The 23,702-nt window shown below is 40.8% G+C and overlaps 1 protein-coding gene across 1 annotated transcript; it reads right to left on the bottom strand.

Annotated features, from left to right (window-relative positions):
• Window positions 1-552: 552 nt before the first annotated feature.
• xpo6 (exportin 6) lies at window positions 553-23,702 on the bottom strand. The gene is made up of 24 exons (XM_034090032.2): window positions 22,984-23,702; window positions 21,797-21,887; window positions 21,117-21,229; window positions 20,002-20,199; window positions 19,019-19,178; window positions 18,723-18,800; window positions 18,048-18,579; window positions 17,308-17,434; window positions 17,110-17,219; window positions 16,870-16,978; window positions 16,587-16,679; window positions 15,424-15,493; window positions 15,169-15,328; window positions 14,536-14,628; window positions 14,017-14,161; window positions 7,020-7,169; window positions 6,626-6,815; window positions 6,356-6,511; window positions 4,729-4,843; window positions 4,432-4,603; window positions 3,591-3,752; window positions 3,307-3,405; window positions 2,055-2,285; window positions 553-1,618 (listed from the first exon to the last, which is right to left on the bottom strand). Exons 1-24 carry the CDS (start codon window positions 22,984-22,986, stop codon window positions 1,517-1,519), a joined length of 3,459 nt encoding a protein of 1,152 aa, XP_033945923.1. The 5' UTR covers window positions 22,987-23,702; the 3' UTR covers window positions 553-1,516.

Below are 23,702 nucleotides of genomic sequence, written 5' to 3'. Positions count from 1 at the left end.
CTCATTTGATTTAAAAATAAACAACTTCGATGTCTACAACGACAGCATTATTTAAAACTTTAAAGCTAAAACGTTAAGCTTTTTACTTAGTTTGATTGACTTGCAAGAAACCAATTATAAAAAATAAGAATTTGGGGAATGTTGGAACTTTTTTTAAAACTCAATCTGACGGATTATACATTTCAGATAACGCATTTTGAAACTCAGAAGTGTCTACATTCAACACCCCAATGTGCACACACTATTAGTAAACCAGGTTAGAGTTTATATACCAAACCTAAAAGGAGAGGTGGAAAAATACTCGAGAGTATTTATTTAAGTAAATGTAGTTGTGTAGCATAATGTGAAAATACTCCACTAAGTACCTCCATATTTGTACTCAAGTAAAGTACTTGAGTGAATGTACTTAGTTACATTCCACCACTGCTTTAAAGCCACAGAAAGCATGCAACATTTTAAATTCCAAATAATTATAGTCATCCTGAGTTTGAATGGTGAAAAAAAAAAGGACCAACAGTGCAAAGCTTCAAGAAATAATCTTCAGTCTCAACGTTGAGACAACGTGCCTTTATATACAGTGATGGCACAAACTGCTGACCTGTCCTCTCTGCCTAAATATACCCTGTCGCCCCTTAAAAATAAAAAGGGCTCCGGGAGGATCACTAATGGGGTTTAAAGGAAAACAATGAAATGCATTAGTTCGTATCACCTTGTATGGATCAAGTCACATGACCAGAACTAGCTTTCTGAATATTTGAGCAGTGTTCTTAATTTTTAGGTACATCTAAAATTAAAGAGTGGAAAAGATAATCAGTAGTTGGAAAATGTTAAGTCAACAGGGATTTTCAAAAGATTCCATTTGTAAAGCAAAACATTGTAAACATACAGGAAAGTCTTGAATCTCTTAATACAACCATTATTCTCACCATCAATACTGTTTCAACACTTGCAAATCAATCAATACCTGAGTTTTACTAAAAAAGCACTTTATTAATCAAGCAGATTTTCTCTTTTTCAGAATGGAATGATATGAAAGATCTTAAGTTGAGAGTCCGTCTCCTTTGGAGATGAAAAAAATCGAAGGCATAATGAATAAGCAGACATTTTAAAAAAACTCAAAATGAGTCGAAAGTGCTCAGTCCCAGCCGTCTTTGTCGCGGGGCGTGGGAGAGAAGGCCTGGCTCAGACTGCTCCGGGTCTGGACTGAAGCCAACTGCCGACCAGGTTTACATTTCTTGCCAAATTATCATTGGCAAACCATGAGCAGGGTACTGCTTTAAAAAAAAAAAAAAAGAAAGAAAAAAGACATCGCCAACCTACTACAGTAGAGATCAAAGAGAAACATCAGCAGCATCCTCAACCTCTGATTACTCAACAACACGCTGCGTGTGGCTCCTCCCCCTCACTCGGAGAGGGCGGAGCAAAGCTGCATTGGAGAAGGAGTCAGCAAAGTGGTCAGCACAGGCAGTCCTTGAAGATCATAGTTGATGTGTGGAGTGGTGGATCAGTCATTGTGCTATAGCTTGATGGTGCCAGTGGGCAGGCTACTGTTACACAGTCTGTAGTAGCGCAGGTCGTTCACCAGCCGCTGCACGCTTTGAGTGAACGAAGGCAAGTCCTGGAAAGAGGAAATACATGTCAATCTAGACAGGAGTTGTTTAGAGGGCAGAAAACCACATTGAAAGCAGCAGCTACTCCCATGACTACAGGACAAACAAACCAATACCTGTACGGGAATACCAAGGAACAAAGTGACATGTTTGTGATACTATAGCCAAGAGGATTCTCACAAGCGATAAAACAGATTAAACATAAGAAGTATTTGAGATGGCTATCAAATGCCAGTCAGAAACAGGGAGACAGAATAAGCCTCAGTGAGAGACAAAGGTTGGACTGTGCTGCTTCACTGCAACTTAAACTCTTTAGTATTCACATGTTGACAAATGTATAAATGCTACTGTATGCCTCTCCATGTGCCATGTTGTCAGCTGTCTTGCCTCATAATAAACCTACCAGTGGGTTAAAACAAATATTAATACAACTGTTATTCTCACCCGTTCAAGCTTGAAGTTGCGTGCGAGGACAGAGCGCTGGCTGGCGTCCACACCCTGGCAGCCGTTGAGGAACTCTGGCATGAAGGCCGAGAAGAAGGCATCGAAGTCGACACAGGCCATGTTGTAAATAGCCACGGTGATTTCCTCCTGAAGAAGGTCGTGACTTTTATGGAGAAGTACCTGCACTAGCACGTTGATGAAGTGGAAGAGCATGGAGGTCCGGAAAAGCTTCTGAAGTACAATAAAAACAAAGTGATGACATTAGAGTCTATACATGCGTTATAAGCATCCAAACACGGTGTGTGGGTGAGGGGAGGTGTTGTGGTAATAACAGGTGAATCCTTTCATTAAGGACATGTTATGTACGAGACGATACAAATGGTTAAAAACAATCCCTAGAAAAGTAACTACAGGGAAGAGAACATAGTATAAACTAATCTAGGTGCTGCCATCTGTTCTTAGTTGTCCTACAGCAGGGCTGTTCAATTGGCGGCCCGCGGGCCAGATCCGGCCCCGGGGTGATATTTACCGGCCCTTTGAGTATAACGTTAAAAACGAATCTACTTTTTTTTTGGGCCAGAGTGCCTTTATTCCAGAGAGGGTGTTAAATGTAGAGAGAGAGGGGAAGACATTGCCTGAGAACTTCGGCAGGCTCGGGTTTCGAACCCACCTACTAGCTACTGTAGTGACAACTGACAACATTGATTGCATCTCTGCGTGAATGATTAGATAATGTCACCTAAATGAAATGAAACGATGTTGACGGTTAGATTAGCTTCACATGTAGGCCTACTGAGTTCTGAACTTGCCATTTAGATCTCTAAAGGCCTTGGGCGATGTTGTTTGATTGAATTAAACACAACATATGCACTCCACTATGCTGTTGTGGTATTTACTGGATCTGAAGCTCTTAATATGATTGCTCATATTTCAAGCCATCTTTTTCCCGGCCCCTTGCGTTGGATCATTTTCATCAACCGGCCCCATTCAAAACTAATTGAATAGCCCTGGAGTACAGACTAGATTTCATTGCGAAACAATAAATATTTAAAAAATATATATATAGCATTTCCATCTAAGCAGCTCGCAAAAAATCCAGTAGCTGTGATTGTCAGTAGATTTACAAGTCCTGACTAAACTGACCGACATTTTCACAGTTCACAAACTGCAGAACGCTAAAGGAAAATAAACGTCGCTCTATGACACGCTCCACCCCTTAAAACAAAGATGCTGACATCAAAGTTCTACTTACTCTGTGATACAACTTGTGCTTGCTGTTGAGCGACTCTAAATATAAGAGATTCTGCTTGAAGATGTGGATGTCCGGCTGCAGGAAAGACTGTCCAAAAGCCTGGAGAAGACATCAGAATAACAATAAGAGGAGATAGATTTGACATATATTTTAATTGTAGATGAATTAACTACTTTAATAATATGATAAGAGCAATTGCTATCCTGAAAAGTAACTAAACCAAACAGAAACTCAAAGATAAAAGCATAGATTGTGTTTATATTAAAACACTTGTATCCACTGACCTGCATGGCAGCTGTGAACTGGGCCTCGTTCTCCATGGTGTCCTCAGTGGCTCCTCTTTGGACACTGGTTAAGACTGACGTTTTAAAGAAGTACCTCCAGTTTTGGTGAAGTATTTGGTATAGCAACTCAAACATCTCTGCCTTGACATCTGGGGAAGAGCGCTATCAAAGACAAGGGGAATGAAATGTGATGAATGCCCAAAACAACAGGAATATCATCTCTCATGCTATCATTTAAGTACCTGACATGACTTCCTTCCGAGTACGCAGATACCGCAGGTCTTTCCTTCCTGCAGCGGTCAGACTATACAACCAGCACAGCCCCTAGTTGACCCCCCCCCCCCCCCACTGCTAAATCCTAAGAACTGTTACAAGATGTGTATTTTTTTAAATTATGTAACTTTTTATTATATATTTTTTATTATATCATAACTTAGTACTTTTTTTTTTACTGCATGTCACATATTTAACATTAAGCTGTCTGTGGCTCTTTTTCCTGCTGTAACTACGCAAATGTCCCCTCCGTGGGACTAATAAAGGTATTCTGATACATTAATTATAATTTGTGACGACTGTCAACTCTTAATAATAGGTACCTTTTTCTATGATTTCCACTGCTTTTAACTATAAAAAATGATGTGCAAAATACACTTTTGTATAGTTGATTAATATTATTCTGCTACATTACATACTTTTACAATGCTGCTACTTATCTATTGTTTTACCTTTGGTGTGTACTTGTTTGATTTGATTAACATGTGCTCTTTAGCATGCTTATCAATCCAAAAGCAAACAGAAACAAACACCAAATAAAACTCAAGATAGGAGAGCGCCAACTGACCTCTGCGACGACCGGGTAAACCTGCTCCATGCACAGAGAGAGGATGCTGGGTAGGAAAGGCTTGAAAGCTTGACCCGGCTCTTGCACCACCACCTGCAGGATCTTCAGAAACTTCTGCACCACCCTGCAGCCCGCACTGCCCTCCTGCAGGATACTGGCTGCCAGCTGCTCCCTGCAGCACAGACAAGTGACATCACGAGTTAGCGTTAAGAGTTGTACCAGGTTTCTTATACTCGTAAATGTAAACCTCCATCCATTTAAACAAGTGTGCCTTCTATAAGGAATCGTATTTCTTACCTGGTGAACATGCCGAGGAAAGTTTGAATGATCTGTCCGGTGAACGCTACTCCCATCTGGACTCGCAACGCCTGAAACAGCGTCAAGAAGAAGGCCAACATCTCATCGGTGACATCTGGGGAAGAGGAGAGACAAATAAAAATGCAGGCCAGTACAACAAGCCCTTTGTGGTGAAGTAGAAATGAAATAGATTGTAATCAGTCAAAACAGAGTATGGTTAGGGTTACTGAAACATGTTGTTTGACTTGACAAATAAGATTTTCATTCAAAGTAAGATTTGACATTCATGTGCAATGCTGCTTCTTTTTAGCACTATCAACTATATACTAAATGTCCCCCAATCCATCAACTTAGTAACCTCCACTGAAACCTGTGAGGCGTTTCTACAGATATTTGTTGACCAGGTCACCGCCATCAGAGCAAACATCTCACTTCCTTCCCATGATCCATCTGTCATGGACACTTAGCTGTCATGGATCAGTTTGAGCTTGTGTCACTTCCTGCTCTGATGGAAATTGTTGCTCAATTGAAACCCTCGGGTTCTCCAAGCGATGTTGTCCCTGCGCGATTTTTTTTAAGGAATCTGGGACATTGTTGGACTTAACGTTCTAAATATAATTAACAGCAGCCTTACAACAGGAATAGTACCAAAGTGCCTAAAACATGCTGTGGTCCAGCCTTTGATAAAAAAAACCTAGACACCTCTGTTTTTGACAATTTTCAACCTATCTCTAAACTTCCTTCTATGTCCAAAATCTTAGAAAAAGTGGTACTGAAGCAGTTGCAGTCTTTCTTAAATGTGCATGGCATTCTTGAGGTATTCCAGTCTGGGTTTAAACCCCTCCACAGCACTGAATCTGCTCTTTTAAAAGTGTAATGACCTGTTTTTAGCTACCGACTCTGGGAACAGTTCTTGTACTTCCTCCTCTGCTCCTCTCCCGTACGGGGCACCCCAAGGCTCCATTCTTGGGCTGATTTTATTTCCCCTGTACCTGCTCCCCCTGGGCGCCATCATTAAAAATAGATGGCGTCTCATTTCATTTTGATGCAGATGACTCGCAAATCTACATTCCCCTAAAATAAGTGACCCAAACCCTCAGCAATGTCTGTCTGACTGTCTGCAGGACATCAGAGCCTGGATGGCCTTGAACTTTTTTTAATTCAATGAAAAAAAGACCGAGGTGATAATGTTTGGACCCAGTGGTGGTCCCAATGCCCCGCCTGTGCTGGATTCTCTTGTCCTATATGTGAAACCCATTGTAACAAATCTGGGTGTAGGGATTGATCGTGATTTTAAACACTAGACAAACAGATCAATTCTGTGGTCAAATCCATCTTCTTTCAGCTAAGAATTTTAGCAAAGGTCAAGCCTTTGTTTTTTGAGATTACATAATGACACGGACATGGATTTTTTTTAACATGTAATGTTATCATTATGCATGTAGTATTAAAAAGGCAGAGAAGCATCCTTACACACATTACCACACTACAGTGCATACACTCATAGCCCCCCGTTACAGGAGAAGTAGCTACAGAAAAGTGAATGGAGTGATCATCTTTATATTATGATGGAACGTTTAAAACAAACTCTAGATGGAGAGGCAAACGGTAGCTTTGAGACACTGACCTGGCTGCTGAATAAACACCGGGAAAAGGCTGAGGGACACTTGGACCGACTCCTGGAGACTCTGGTAACAGATCTGCCGGGATTTGGTGGATTCCCCAGAGACGCTGTCCACTAGGTCTCTGAGCACAGGCAGGGTCTGCTGTATCACCGCTTTCACTACAGTAGAGACAAGATGGTCATAAATCACAATTAGAGCAGGAAAAGTATGAGAGGGTGGGGAAAAAGAGAACATACAGAGAGTAACAAATCCAAAGAGAAAGAAATACTGACTGTTATTCAGATCGGGTTGCCGTGGAGTAATGTTCACCGTCCCTCTTATTCCCTTATACTCTCGAGTGAGTGCTGCCAGGAGGCTGGCGTGGTTGCTGGAGCGTGTCTGCCACTGCTGCTCACTCTCTGGTAAATTTGGCCACGGGAGCAGCAGCATGTTGGACAAAGCCCTGCACACCAACATGTGAGCCTGTATGCACACACAACACATACACAGAGTTAATAATCCATATCGAGGACATTTAAAAAGTTTTAAGGGGAAGAAAAACAAATACACATTCACAAACAATCCATCTTATAAACTATAAAAGTCCTATGAAGCTTCACCTGCTTCTTGAAACTTAGTAAAACATTGAATAACTTCATATCATGTGAAAAAGCAACCACCATGTACCTCTTGGGGGAGTCTGCGGGGGTGATTCTCTGTTGTGATGAGGTTGAAGATGTTCCGGACAGCTGGCAGCGTGACCAAGAAGACCGGGCGCACCGTGGAGGTGATGGAAACCATCAGATGGCACGAGGAGAGCAGCAACTTCTCAGGTACCTGGAGGTAAAGACAACATGGGAGTTTAAAGAAGAACCACATGGTAGCAACACTGATCTCCTTTCACTATCTCAGCCCAACCCACTCTTCCTCCCACATTACTCTGAACTATTCGCCTGCATTGTTTAATGTCACACATTAGGTGGAAAGGAGCTTTAGAATTGGTTGCAAACGTCTTGGCAGTTGCTCCTTTAAGTATTTGTTTGACGAACAAAACAAGTCAGATGAGACTAACCAACCCAGTCTCACAAAAAAACTAGTGCTGTCAAAATTATCACGTTAACGGCGGTAATTAATTTTTTGAATTAATTGCGTTAAAATATTTAACGCATTTAACGCATGTGCAGAATCGCCCGCCCCATACGTGCCACCAGTGGCAGCGCCAGGGTATGGCTGGGGTAGGCTACACCCATACCAAGAAATGGTTTAGCCCCACCATGAAAAATGATGTTAAAGTAAGCAAAATAAAGTCTGCCAACTCGCGGAGTAAATTGCACAGACAGCCGTTAGTAAGATTGATTTCAGTAGCCACGGTTTTGAAAACTTTTGTCACGTAGTGATCGTCTTCTCAATAGAACATCTTTGATAACGGCGCGGTGTTGTTGCAGAGTCCCGACGGAGAATACTCTTGCTGTAGTACAGGGCAGAGCCATATAATAGTAATAATATGGCCATTACATATAATAGTAATAATACATATAATAGTAATAATATGGCTCTGGTACAGGGGTGCACATAACTGGTACGCAGGTTATGTGCGTAATCTGAAATGCGTACCGTCACTTGTGTCACAAAGCGCATTTGCGTACCGACGTACTTGTGAAGCTTTTCCAGAAGGCGGTTAGATCACCGGACGACAGAGTCGGTCTCCGTGTGCACAGACAGGGCTGCTGTTAACGTCGGTCTGTACAACGGAACTGTGCCAAAACTACGCCAACCGGCTGCGGAGGGAGACTCCCCCCATCACTGGAGAACTGCGCTAAAACAGCTGATTTCCCCCCCCCCCTCTGTCGACTTTCCTGAAGTACTCCCCCGTTGATAGAAATCAACACGTAATGAATTAAGACCCCACGGTTTGATGATTGATAGGTGTGTGGGTTGTCTTTCATTTTGACATGCAGACATTTTTTATAATAAACATAGATACTGTATGTTAAATGGATATATCCACCTGCTTTCATTTATCTTTCCATTCCCACAACAATATACATAAATAAATGGCATATTTTGGACATAGTTCGAATGGTGATTAATCATGATTAATTAATTTTTAAGCTGTGATTAATCTGATTAAAAATTTTAATCGTTTGACAGCCCTAAAAAAAACGTGTAATAACTACGTTGGTCCACAACGTAGGACGTAGTATTTCTACAAAAACGCCTCTGAAATTGTAAGATCCCTACGTTTTTTTTCACCATTCATTCCAATGGCTGGCGTCTATGTCACGTGATCTTCACATTTCCCCCTGCAGAAAAAAAAACATGGCCGAACTTCATTTTCTTCTCGGTGTAAAATGCCTATTTTAAAGTTAGTTTGGCCATTAAAATGCGTTTTGATGTCATTTGATGCAAGAAATATGAGTTGTTATTTCAGATTATGCAGTGGATGCACATGATCTTTAATTTGCTAGTTATTACGAAGATTACTACAGGAAATTGTGTCGATACAACGTTTTCATTGTTACCAAGGTGGTTGCTAGGGACGCTGCTATCGATATTATTTCTGTTATGTTGTGTAATTGTTTAATGGTGTTATCTTTATTGCTACCCCTTCCCCGTCAAAGTATAGTGTTGGTCCACAGCGCAAACGTATTAGTTTAACAAAATCTGCGTCTAAAATTGTGGCATAGATACGTTATTTTCCTCTGTGCAATTCTCCATTTACTCAACAATAACACATAATTATCCTTGTGTTTATTTATTTGTTTGATTAATAAACACAAGTTGGAGTCCGTCAGGACCGAGGGTCGGAGCAGCTCATTTGCTTTACAGAATATTACACCCGGAAGTAAGTATTCTCTCCGCTTCGCTTGACAAACCCCGTGATAGTCCTCAAGCTCTGTGATTGGAGAGTGTGCCGAGCGTCGAACAGCACTTGAAATGGGATGGAACCACGGCAGACTATCCAAAACTGGATTTGAACGGGTCCACCCCCCCCGTCCCCAGAACTACACATGCTGGCTATTGTGTGTTTCGCAACATGTTCTATGGCACATCTCTACTGGGAGTTGTAGTTTTAAAAGACGTTTTCATATTTCCCATAATAAGAAGTGGCCAGTATTAAACTGTGTACATCCCTGGAGGTTTAGGAGATAGGAAACACTCAAATTTAAAACATATAATTAATAAATGGGTGAAAATGGCTTGTGCCTATAATGGGCAGCATTAATATATATACCCACACGACAGCTAAGGTCAGAAGAGCTTTATTTAACAGCTGGTCTTATGTCTGTGACCCCTCCTGTTGTTCATTGATAAGCCTGAAACATGCACTTGTCAAGGTTCAGAGGCACATTTTGCAAATATGGCTGTAGCCATCGATCATCTTAAAAGGTGACATGTCATGCTTTTCCGGTTATTGCCCGTCCCCTTGTGTGTTATGAAGGTTTTTATGCATGTAAACGGTCTGCAGAGTCAAAACCCTCAAAGTACACCATGTAGGGAGTACAACTCTAACACAGAAAAGACCTCCCCAAAACGCCTCGTTGGAGATACGTCACTGTCCATTTGATTCTTCCGGGGATATCATGATGTCATGTCGTCCCCGGAACGAAATGGCCCAATCCGTGGAGCCGTTACGTTACGTCCGCGGAGCAGTTACGTTAAGCCCCCGCTGATTGGTCCAAATTGACCAATCCACGGACTTCCTCACACACTCAGTGCATGCAGCACTGCTGATTTCTCCTCCCTGGCTGCAGGCTGATAACAGACAGTTGGGATCGCGGCGAAATTCTCTCTGCAGACCCATTCTCACAGCGTTTATCAACCTTTTTCTTACTCAATATCAAGCCACACTTATTGTTTTTACTTCGGCTGTGACTTTGTGTGTGCTCAGGGTGAGTTTGGCTGTGTTTCGATGTGTATCGCTAAACAAGGAAATCACACCTCCACGGAGCTTAGCGCGATTCACAACGGCCCGACTGGTCCCGACCAATCGGAGCACACTGGGCTCACAGGGGGGGGGGGGCAAGAACTGCAACGAGTCGTTTAGTGGAGAGAGTGAATACACATACTTTACAGAGATGCTGTATGCGAAACCAATGTGAGTTTGGAAAATTGCACAGTATAAATCTATTCTAGTAGACCTCAACAATGGAATTATGATCAGTGGAAATGGCCATGACATGGGACCTTTAAGATAAGATGTACTTTATTGATTCCAAGTTGGAAACATTTGCGTTACATCAGCATGTCTAACAGTTGTAAATATGCAGTGGTGTTTATTTGTAAATCATTTAGTATAATCACACAAATTCTGTGTTTTATATTTAATAATTCTGTGTTCTTTATTTATTGATTGTTCAATACCTGACAAGATGAAAAACTTTGGTCGCAGGATCCTCAACAGTGCATTACAAGACATCTATCAACATGTGTGTACCTCCACCATTACATTGTCATATTCTGCACATTTCTTATACTACCTACATACATCTTATATAAGAGTATAATACATATGTATAATATCAGTTAAAATAAGTGCTTCAACATAGTTAATATTGCTGGAGGTATACACGAAGTTTTACATTCATTGCATAACTACACCATAGTTGTGTAGGCCTATATCAGGGGTGGCCAACCCGGGGCTCTCGAGCCGCATGCGGCTCTTTGCCTAGTTTCATGCGGCTCTTCAGTTCATATCGAATTGTATATGTGTGAGTTTGGGGGAGAGACACTGACTCCTGACTAGTGTTGACGGTGTACCGATACTTGAAATGTACCGCGATACCCTGCCGTTAAAAACGTTAATATTCCTCCGTTTCATTAGTATCGGTACTTTAAGAATGACGGGGGAAAGTACTCCGGTGAGAAAGCCCCGTTTAATAAGAGCCGTGTGTGTTCAGCGCTCTGCTTTCACTCCCTGCACTGCAGCTGTGCCTGCAGTCCCGCCCCTCTCAAGCACGCTCAAATGCCTCCCCGCTCTCGTGCACGCGCTAGCTGCCAGAGCATGTGAGAAAACGAGAAGCATGGCTGCAAGTGGGAGTGCAACTGCCGCTGCGCCTCGGCTTGTTGACAAAAAGAGACGCCAGAAGTATTTGAGCTATATCTCTGACAGTGAGGGCAAGCCTACGGACACCACGAGGCCTGTCTGTAAGACATGTATTAATTTTATTTAATACGAATTCTTGTCATTTATTGTTTAAAAGTTTGTGTTATGGTTATGGTTCTGGTGTGAAATAAAGCACAATAATTACATTTAAGACTGTTTCCCTTTTTTTAAGAAAAGTATCGAAAAAGAATCGGAATCGCAATTCTTGACTTGGCATCTAAACCAAAACGTTGGTACCGTGACAACACTACTCCTGACAGTTAAACCTGATATTTAGTAGGTCTGTTAAGTACTGAATGCTGATCATTCTGACGTAATTTGGCCGGTCAAAGTAGTTTGGGCTCGGATCAAATCGCTCCGTTACTTTCGTCCCGTGTTACTTTCGTCCCGTGTTACTTTCGTCCCGTGTTACTTTCGTCCCGTGTTACTTTCGTCCCGGCTCTCCCTACGTGTGTATGTGTGGTGTCAGGTATCAGTATGAGAGGATGACAGCGCGTCTAATTTTGATGTGGCCCAAGAGCCAATCACAATAATACCTGCGATGCAGTGAACCAATCACCTTTGAGGGGCGGAAAACCTATCGTTGATTAAACACTATCCAGTATTTCCCCTACCATTGTCTTGGAGGGGCGCTGCTATATCCTATATATATATATATATATATATATATATATGTGCTATATATATATATAGCACCAAATTGCAAATAATCTATGACTACTGTCACTTTTCACATTGAACATGTGCTCTTTTATTAAATAAACTAAACGCTTTCATCTTAAATTGTGAATTTAGTGTTTTTGACCCTAAGAAACACTGATGCATTAATCAATAACAATAATCCACAGCTCCTCTCGCTGCTCCAGAGGATTTAAAAAATATATATCCCAATGCCACACAAACGCATCAGTGACGTGGTTGAAATCTTGTCACCAGAAAACAAAAAACTGAAACAAGCGGTATCAGTGACTGTGTGCTTGATGTGGCTCTTTGCAGTAACAGAGAAAAAATGTGGCTCTTAACCTCTGACTGGTTGGCCACCCCTGGCCTATCTGGCCTGTCAATAAACCTTAGAAAATCTTGAAATCTTGAAAAGGAAGTGCAAAATAGTCATTATATACAGTCTTTAATTAACTATTATTAGAGAATAACGAGTAATGGATATACTTTATAGGGATCCGATTAATATCTAATAATAAAAATAATGAAATTCAATAACATGCTTTAACCACTAGGTGTCCCTTTATATCAGCTGTGAACCTTTATGGTGTAAATACAGCCTATCTACCAATTGGATCAAATATAAAAGTGAGCCGAATTAGTGTTGATACTGCAAGGAGACGTATTGTGTGAAAAGAAATGTAAGATGTTGTTTAATGGCTGATATATTTATGATCCACGTCACGTTTCCAGTGTTGGCGGCAGTTCCTCATGTTTGTCTAGAGGTCTTCGCATCAGGGCTCTATAAATACAGAACTACAGCAGATATGTAATATGTAATGCAGCCGAACCGTGTATTACAATGCCGTTATGTGATGACCTCCAAAGAGAAAAGCAAGCACACTCGGAATAAAGTGTTTTCGGTCTGTTTCCGGTATTTGTTAATGACGATGTGCTGTGAGATGTGAGACTGGAATTGTACAGGGGAAAATAACGTATCTATGCCACAATTTTAAATGCGGATTTTGTTAAACTCATATTTTTGCGCTGTGGACCAACACTATACATTGACGGGGAAGGGGGTAGCAATAAAGATAACACCATTAAACAGTTACACAACATAACAGAAATAATATCGATAGCAGCGTCCCTAGCAACCACCTTGGTAACAATGAAAATGTTGTATCGACACAATTTCCTGAAGTAATCTTCGTAATAACTAGCAAACTAAAGATCATGTACATCCACTGCACACATAATCTGAAATAACAACTCATATTTCTTGCATCAAATGACATCAAAGCGCATTTTAATGGGCAAACTAACCTTAAAATAGGCATTTTCTACCGAGAATAAAACGAAGTTCGGCCATGTTTTTTTTTTCTGCAGGGGGAAATGTGAAGATCACATGACATAGACGGCAGCCATTGGAATGAATGGTGAAAAAAAACGTAGGGATCTTACAATTTCAGAGGCGTTTTTGTAGAAATACTACGTCCTACGTTGTGGACCAACGTAGTTATTACACGTTTTCTTATGAGACTGGGTTGGTGTTACTCGTGTCCTAAAATCCCTTCATAATACATTTAACAAATATTATATTTATGCATTATAAAACACAAAAGGAAGCTTCTTTGAACAGGGGCTCAAGGGTAAGTGTTGGTGGATATTTCCGTAACACACTTCCTCCTTAATGAACCACTGTTTCAACATGAAACTAACATCTCTTTAAGATCAGGTCTTTGAACTGCACTCAGCTATGTTTGACCAATGATCAATTTGAATGTCTTCATTGATCCAAATAAGAGATTCTGCATTTATCACATTAAAGCCCATGCGTTGACGATAGTGATACATTAGTCCAAGACTGACTTCTCCAATCATATCACATTAAAGTAAAAGTATGAGGCAAGATACCTTTGATGTGATGAGTGGGCTACTGGCATCTATTGTAGATGTGATGAGGTTCATGAACTGGCTCTGGTTCTGACTGTGGACCTCACTGTAGAACTGTGCCAGCCAATGGGAGTAGGCTTGCAAAGCAGCAAGGGCCTGAGCGTGTCTGTAAAAAACACAAACACACAGTTAACAACAAAGGCGTTTTGCATTAAATAAAACATACTCTTACTAATTTACGGTATGATAAGAGACTCAGTTTATCACCAAATTACTAGCTAGCTAAGTGATTGCTTTATGTGAAAGGAAAACTCCGGATCATTTGCAGGCAGGATTTGGCTTTTGTTAAGGCTGAGAAAAAGGGCTGTTTAGTGCCTAAATTCAACCAAACATTCGCACAATCAGTGCCCTTATTATTTTCAGAGGGTTGTCTTGTTATTTGAAGCGGGAGTTTTTCATAATATAAACAATTGTTCCCCTATACAAGAACAGTGACCTCCATGTGAAGGCCGGGTTGTGCTTCAAACATGTGATACTCACACGTCGATGAGGTCTGGTTTGAGCACAGAAGGCACAGCGGTCTCCAGGTCGTAAAGACTCGTCTGAGAGCCGTAGCAAGTCACTTCAACCAGCCTTGAAAAAGAAAAACACACACGGTTCATTATGAGTTTCTGCTCTTTAAATAGAACAATCCACAGAATAGCACTCTGCCTGGTTTAAACACAAAGCCCATTTTAACCCTAATGAAAATAAATAGAACGCCAAAACAGACACAAAACAACTGTCGAGTGAGTTGAAAACCAGATATATTGAGTATAGAAAATGTTCTATAGAGTGCCACGGTGACGTGTCCTAAAACCCAGAAGCAAGTTATCATTTGACCACTTCCGGTTCCTTCGACAAAAAGCACATTGAAGAGACAGATCACGTTTTGTTCAGCCGGATAATATCCACACGTCTACCCTACTTTTATAATCATAAATCTTATCGATAGATTTATTATTAGAAAATTATAGGGTAGACATGTGGATATTATCCGGCTGAACAAAACGTGACCCGTCTCTTCAATGTGTGAGGTCACTGTGGCACTCTTTTAGACACATACAAAAAAAACTGCATGGTATTAGAAGAACAATAATTTGTAATGTTTTAGAAGAGTTTAAGAGCACTGACCTCTCCACCACTGCCAGCGCGTCATTGAAACGTGCAGCAAAGACCTCCCCGATGAAATGCTCCGCCAGGCGGCCCACAGCCTGCAGGAGGGAGCTGAGGTCCCGGAGAGAACAGTGCAGGCGACGGCAATCGTTCTCTGCAGAGATATTCAGCCTCCGACCTGAGAGAGGGACGACACGATTAGGGCATTGCAACATTTTATATATAACATTAGCCTCATCAAATGTGAATATAGCTCATAACATGAATACTTACTTGTTCCAGTGGTGACAATAAACTGCTGCAGACCAAGGTATACGTCCAAATTATCCTGGAGCACTGGAAACTTTAGAGAGAAAAGAGGAAAAATGAAGGCTGTCACCAACTGGAATAAATCACCATACGTTACTTGACGTGTACAAATAATATATTTTAAATATTGTCTATTTTCTTTTTTACATTATTGTGTAGGTTATAAATACAAACAAGGAACATGCACAATACAGAAGTAAAGGTTTCAAAAGAAAACCAAATTATTGAACCATATTGAATAAAACTAAATTACAGTTTTATGAAGAATTTGTGACAGCATTTTCACTACATACAGGATTTTACTAAATATTTCAACTCATTTCTGATGCGACAGCAGATTCAGTGTTTTTGTCTTTTTATATGACAAAGACCAGAGTAGGTTTTTTCCTTTTTATTTTCAGTAAAGTTAGCTGGAAGTGATGTTATGTAGCAATGCTGTGCTTTGTGTGGAGTGAGAACTGTGCTGGTCCAACACTGTACTTTATACGATGTGAAAAAGTGTTTAAACTGCTTAACATGACTGTTTGAGGTGAACTGGCGCACACCAGGCAGCCAGTCACGGCCAGGTTGTCTAATATAATATTAAAGTCAGTATTACTTGAACGCGATGGGAAGCTACACAAATAAGGCACCAAGAAAATAGTTGTCCACGTCAGGGTTGAAGAAAATCTCCTGCAGCTAATTTGGTACTTATTAGGACTACCACAATCACACCTTGCTGCTAAATACCAACAAACTATGTGCAATATGTGCAATATATAGATGCCGTTAATAACTGTGTAATATATACCAGGCTGCTAAATCCTCAGAACTGTTACAAGGTGTGTATTTTGTAAATTGTGTAACTTGCTGCTGTTAAATACCAACCACCTATGTGCAATATATATAGATGCCGTTAATAACGGTGTAATATATACCTGGCTGCTAAATCCTAAGTACTGTATTTTTTTTTTAATTATGTAACTTATATCATAACTTAACTTTTTTTTTAATGCATGTCACATATTTAACATAATGTAACATTAAGCTGTCTGTGGCTCTTACGCACATTTCCCCTCCGTGGGACTAATAAAGGTATTCTGATAACTGTACAAAACGCCAATGGGACACCAACAATGAACTCTTACCAAAGTAGTGAATGCATGGGATGGGAGCAGCTCCATCACCTTGGCAACCACCTCCAGACTCTGACGCAGGTACCTTTGCCACTCAGTCTGTTGCTATAGTTCCCAAACGAAAGAGAACAGTTAGACTTTAAAGTTAAGATAAAGGTCTTTGAAATGTGTGCCCGTCTAAAAGAATGCCAATATTAAAATAGTCTTTTGGTATACATCTTCAAAACAGGACACACAATATTATGTTAAAAAGCTGCAACTGACAGACTGTAAAAGGAAAGGAAATCGTTCTTACGTCATCATCCAGCGTCTCATCATCCAGCTCTTCTAACTGGGCCTGATTGTATCTGAACTGGATGCGATTCAGAACTTCCCTTAACAGAAGAACTAAGGCATCTTTGTACCTGTCCAACCACACACAAATATAATCATAGAAGAACACGTTATTAACAACCCATCAGGCATGTTATACGCTTCATTTCAAATGTTTGATATGTCTGCATTCATTTGAGATAATTGATTATGAGAGACTTACCTATTCAGAACACTTTCTCTGTCAGCGAGTCTGCTTTTGATTTTGGTTGTTAGAAAATCCAAAAAGACGCTCCATATATCCAAACAGGCGAAGTAGCCTTCATGGGTAGGCTGTTCGACCAATGAGAAACAGGCTTTGTTAGCAGAAACAAACAACCTGTGCTGTATAAGCAACTGCTTGACACATTTATAGCGTTACCTGGTTGAAGGTGTACTTGAAAAGCAGGCCAAGAAACTCTACAATTGGAAACTGAGGACTGGACTCAATCCGCCTCAAGTGAACACTAACAAAGAGGCGCAGAAAATCTGTGAACTTTTCCAAGTAACTGCAAGAAGAAAGAGAACAAAAAATTAACCAAACAAACCATTACAATTGTAAACATGTTCCACTCAGCCGTTACTTTATACAGTCTGTGCTGGTTGATAATAACAATATTTGTTAAACAAAGATCAGGGGCCTACGTTGTTAGAGAGTGTTGTAATAGCTAGGCCATCATTTACATGTCGACAGCACACAATGCTCCTCATGTTTCTGCACATACTACAAAACATGAAAGCAGGAAACTAGTAAGATAACTATTGGGATGTCACAGGTGAGGACAGGTGACGAAATCAAGCTCAGTAACTTGTGATCGGTAGTGAACTTAAAAAAACGTAGTATTAATGGTATAGTTTATATGTATCAGAAAGAAAGATTTGATCAGAAAGACAAACGTGACAGAGCTGGGGTAAAGAGCAACAGTTATAAAACAAAAGCGTTTTTGAGGGGTGGACTTCTAAGAAATACTGCAGAGAAACTTCTGACTGCAAATTAGATTGAAAAAAGAAAGCAAATATGATAAGTTGTGACCACAGGGTGAAGTTGTCTGTAGAATACACTGTGTAGTCTGCGAGCACTTATGAACAAACACTCGTGTGAACCAATGGACTGAGCCATACCTCTCATCAAGTTCCTGTAGGCGGGTCTTGACTGTATGAGCGTTATTCTCTCGTGTCAGCCTCTGCAGGAGGAAGAAGGTCTGCTGGAACATGCGCAGCAGGTACTCCTCAAAATCCATTGGCACACAGTTCTTTGACACAAGCTCATTGACGCAGGTCATAGCGAGCACCCCAAGCCGGGCTCGGTCCACCTTGCTGCCCTCCGTCTGCTCTCCGTTTCGCCCGCCTCCATTTGATGTGGGGGGCATTGTCCCAGGATTAAGCTGACCGTTGGAAGAGGATGAGTTTGAGGAGATGAAGCATCCTGTCTTGGCCTTTGTCCGAATATCACAACCAAAACGTGCAAAATGAAAAATGGATGCCAGCAGGGTGGGTGTGATGCTCGTGGACAAAGGGATCCAGCTGAACAGGTGAGCTAAACACTCCAACACCAGACAACAGAGCTGCTGACTCTCATTGTCCAGCGCCGCCATGGGCTGGTACAGCAGCTTTGAATACTGACTGCCCTGAAACAAATTGCCCAGCAATTCCACTGATAGATTGAAGAGACAAAGAAATAAGGTGCGGTTAATAAACAACAAACCTCTTGATAAATGCTTCATATTTTCAGTCAGGAAACACATCCAGGATTATCCCACATGGCAGGTGTATGTTACAAAAGCACCATTCACTTACCACTTTCCCCTGAGGTGGGTGAGGGAGGCGGCGTTGAAGCTATGACACTGTGCTTGTCCCAATAGGTCTCCAAGATACCTGCAAAACAAGATGTGACAAGAACCCACTTATCCACCAATACTGACGGTTTTTCACCAAAGCATCTGTTGAAGTCAGATGTAAACCTTGTTAGCTAGTTGTACCAGAGGAGGGTTATATATCCAATTTAAATCTCATTCCTGTAGATTAGCCTGATAATAACATATGCTCATGTATCACTCATTAGTTCTGCAACATTATTAAAAGGTTATTCTCACCCGTCAACAATCCAAGCACTGTGGGAACCTGCTCCAGCAGCAGTTTACGTAGCTCATCTTTTCTGGAGACACTGAGGTCTTCTCTAGGACACGCAAGTTCCTCTGATGTCGTTTTCAACATCACCAACCCCAACAAAGACAGAGCTGGGGACTGGATCAACTGCAGTTCACAAGGGATTGACAGACAAAAGCTTCATGAGCAAAGACAAACACTATTGAATTTCCCCCACAAAATACAAGTCCTACAAAACGGTTTGGTTCAATGCAAGGGAACCACTAGGGTTGGTCGACAGTACAGCGTGAACTCACTGCATTGAATAGCACAGGCGGGCCTTTTTTGTTATCATTAAACAAAGAATAACTAGCATTCAGAAAATGTAATATTAACCTCCACACAGCAAATTAACTATTAATAAATGTTTTGCTTGTCATCTATTCGCTAAATGAACCATCGGACAAGGTGCAACATGCTCGATTGTATGTGGTTCATCCTTTTGGTTGAATCATTTCCTGCAGGAAACCCTCATGTTTACTTAATCTATTACTTTCTTCTGCTCATATTCTAGTGATACAGTAAAAGAGACACTGTTTTGAAAGGAAAGAGGGAACATAACTTGCAGAAAAATAAAAAGTGTGCGAAATGTGGCGTAATTGTCCCAACATGTATATTACATCATATCTTGTAAACACTGGATATCTCCAAACTGCTTCAGCTTTACTCTTATGGCAGCCACTCTTTGATTATTCAACGCATGCTAATAGCAAAGATTTCTTTCATGACTGCGTCCGGGGCAATAAACTAAAAATAAAAAGAAGACATTGAGCAATTTTCTGGTGGGTCATATTATAGCTTCTGCACTTCCCCATGTCGAGCAACATCCTCATAACAGTGACTATTTAAAAATACCTTGTTCCAAATGTTACACGATAATAGAAAGTACACATGAAATGCATTCAAATACATTTGACAGAGCGGGGCTTACCTGAAGTGTGTTTGTAAAGAAATCATGGTAGAACATTGGCCAGTCCTGGCGACCAATGTCCACAATGACTTTGCACAGTTTGTTACGGATAAAATAGGGCACCAATTTGTGCTGCGCAAGTAGGAGTTTAGGCAGACAGCTGCGAATCTCCATCTTGTCTTGTGAAGCAACGCCGATCCACATTTTGTTCACTAGGTTCTGAAATAGAAATTGGACAATCAGATGTTAAAGCTGAGTCTAAAGGCGATCAGAAAAGCTGAATCTGATGTACTTTACACGTTGTGGCTAATGCTGAGGACCCCTGGATGTATGGATGCCAAATTAAGTGCAAGTTGGACAGAAGACGTGTTCAATATTAATACACTTTTAAAAAACTGTGCTGTTTGCAGGAGCGCGGGCAATCTACAGCGTTCTGCAGACGGAGTCCAACATGTCGTTTGAACCGGGCAGGTGTTGTTCTCTCCCCCTCCCCGGAGGGTAACACTATATTCCCCCGGTGTACGACTCAAAACTCACTTGTAACTAATTAACTGCTAATTAAATCCACGATCCAAATTAGGGACGCATGAGTTTTGTCAATGCAAGAGACTTATATCCCAACTTGGAAATGACCTCTGCTCAGTGTACCTCATCGGTTTTTCTGATTGTGCGTCGCCATGGCTTGGTTGTGTGAAACTATGTCATGGCAGGTGTATTGCTCAGGACCATAGACTGTATATATAAAGCTCAGGACCCAAGGTGTTAATTGTATAGTTGTTATTATGAGCAGCGGGTCTCAAGAAAGCTAAAAGCAGCAACACCACAGGCCAAGCATTCTGCCCTTTCCGAAAAGGCATGTTGTGAAAGGGCACTGTAGTAATGAATTAAATAAGGTGAAAGTATGGAGTCACAGGATGTTCAGCCTTTGATCCATTGCTAAATGTATTACACATTAAGCTAACTTGTTTTCGGGAAATTATTGAAATTATGAAACAGGAACTGGAAGAAACACATTTTTGTTCTTAGTAGCTATGAAACAATACCTTTCTCTGTGTACGGTCTTATTTTAAGAGCATGACAAGGCCCCAGACAGTAAAAGGAACTAAAAATATGTATTTTCTACCTATAGGACTTACTTCAAATACTGTGAGGCTGTACATCATGACATACTCATTCCGAGTATTGGAGAGAAAGAACAAGCAGTGGCGCCACGCTCCAGTCTGCTGTGCAAAGTTATTCAGAAGCTCTTCTGCAGAAAAAAGGAAGTATGCATGATCTCTGACAGAGGGACATGAAAATGAATTTTCTCACATGTAGACAGACCGAAAGTAATGCGTCACAACACAGGAAGTGTGTAAGGCAACGCAAAAAACAGCAGAAAGGAAAGCAAATAATTTCAGGTAACAATAAACACTCTACAGAGACAAATCATAGACTACAGTATTCAGTAGACACTACATTGTATTTTGGGATCCAGATCTATCAACTGTTTGAAGAATTCTTGAGTCCTTTTTCTTTATTTGACGAATCTATTTTTAAAATATAAGAAGGTCACATGTACACTATAATTAAGTAAAGAGCAAGGGGAGACCTACACTTGTTTCACATTGAATAAAACACAACCTCAAATTGTAAATGAATGTGATATTTATCTGATCATAGGAAAGTGTCGGACTAAATGTCTTCCCTTTTCATTATTTTAGAGATAAGTCCATTGCTATTTCCTTTACAAACCAGCGGAAACACACCTGAAAGTACCTGCTGACCATGCCAATTACTTAATTTGTGCTGTTAGGGTTTTCAAGGCCACACTTACCTATTTCTCTCTTTCTCTCATTAGTTGTGCAGCTGTGAAAGAACTCGGTCATTAGGCCCTCCAGTGCACGCAGCGATGTCTCCTCTGAAGCCTAGAGGAAACAAAATAAAGCACATTAAATTACAAAGCTCCATTTTGTTGTTTCTATATGACAATGTGCATAACCAAAACCACTGAATACAGTATTAGTGTCGCAATCATCAATTCATCAGAATGAGAGAAATCTATCGGTTTGACGGATACAATTCAATGGTGTGTTTGATGGAGAATACATGCACAGAAGAAGCTCAACTTAAGACAAATCATTTACTTTCAATGAAAAAGAAACCCATCCTGACAGTGAAGAGAATAGTTAATTACCATTAACTCATATTCATTATGCATTTAACATTCAAGTAGGTTCTTTACAACAAATAGCTGTATGCATTCAACATGTTTCCCTGTAGGCTAATTTAAAGAAGACGCATTTTGTATGATGGTCATTGCAGACAGGCTACTTAATGATTTAAACACATTTTCTTGTACATACATCATGCCTGAACATAGCAGCCCCCCCGCCCCCTATCAATCAATAATGTTGTGAACGTTTGGCATGGTCTCATGGAAATGTAGTTAACACATTGCAATACTACAGTTCACAAATGCAATCTGATTGGCTTATAGACTTCAGTATTGAAGATTGTATGAGTCCAGCAAGCTGTACTGAAAATAACTGCGTTATATCAATTGTAATACCACGCTTCTGCAGGGGGAGGAAGTTAGGCCCTGCCTAGCATAAACGAGATAGCAAATAGAGATTTTAAAGAGCAGATCCCGTGGCAGGCAGGTCTGAATTCCTCGAATGAGCCACAACTTGCCGAGGCTCAACACTACTCCCTGCAAATATTCTGTTTTGCAAGATGGGCGTCTTGTATCGTGAAATGGCTTTAAGGAGCTGTCACATCCCGTGAAGTAACGTTACCTGGCCTCACAAACCGTTATATGGATTGACAGATATGGAAAGGCCGCAATGCATGTCTCATACACGATTAAACTACACGGAGAGTCATTTAAACACATTATTAATAGATAACTGTGGGTCGCCCTGTTCAAATAATACGAATAAGAACCGTATGCACCCACGTTAGCTGTTAGCAAACAAGACAGGAAGACAACGTGAAGTAAATAATGTGTTAAATGTAACTTACCATGTTTAGCTGGCTCAGATGCTTGCTTCAGTTTACTCTTTCACGGATTAATTACAGTTATAAGACAACATTTCCCCTTTATCTAGCCAAGTGTGTAGCTAACGTTAGCTATGGTGTTGCTGGCTAACGTGACCGCAGAGGGGGCTCATCATGGTCTGCTAGTCTACACACGACACGCTAGAAATCGTTGGCGTCGCTGACTTTACTTACAATAACAACACTGAATTAATTTCACTAGAAATCAGAATAAAACGCCTACCAAGCAAATAGGCTTCAGGTTGAAAGGGCTACGTCGAATTGGTTAGTTAACGGCATTCTCGTTTAAATGCATTTACCGTTGAGTAAGATAAGAAACCGCTGTTTCTGTGAAACATCTACCTCAAGCACCGGAGAAATGGGCAACGTTAATTAGCTTTCTATAGCTCGAAGCTAGCTGCTAGCGTTGCAGCGGATGGCTAACTCGCTAGCTCTTCTAGAAAGATGAAGGCATTATTTGCTAGCTGTCAAACATAGACATGCCTCTCTATGGCTGTTGTTAACTTGCCTTTCCCGTTAGTAATTTCACAGCGGATGAATATGCACACAATACATCGGGCACATTTGTAAAAACACTACATATATAATACTCTGCGCTCTTGTTCCTGTTATTCCCTCTTCTCAGTGCTTAGGGCGGCTCAAAGATACAGCTAGCTTGTTACAGGGTTCGCTTCGTAACTTCC

The sequence above is a fragment of the Pseudochaenichthys georgianus genome, chromosome 8, assembly GCF_902827115.2.
Source record: "Pseudochaenichthys georgianus chromosome 8, fPseGeo1.2, whole genome shotgun sequence".
Classification (NCBI taxonomy): Eukaryota; Metazoa; Chordata; class Actinopteri; order Perciformes; family Channichthyidae; genus Pseudochaenichthys; species Pseudochaenichthys georgianus.
The sequence above is the reverse complement of the archived record's forward strand: the minus strand, read 5'-3'. Positions and strand labels throughout refer to the sequence as shown.

Bases quoted from the DNA above. Each gene is read 5' to 3' on its own strand.
- xpo6 (XM_034090032.2), bottom strand. The intron at 17,220-17,307 runs GTAACGCTATAA...TTGGTCGAACAG, and splicing joins TCAAGTACACCTTCAACCAG to CCTACCCATGAAGGCTACTT. The intron at 14,162-14,535 runs GTGAGTATCACA...TGTTTTTTACAG, and splicing joins AAACCAGACCTCATCGACGT to ACACGCTCAGGCCCTTGCTG.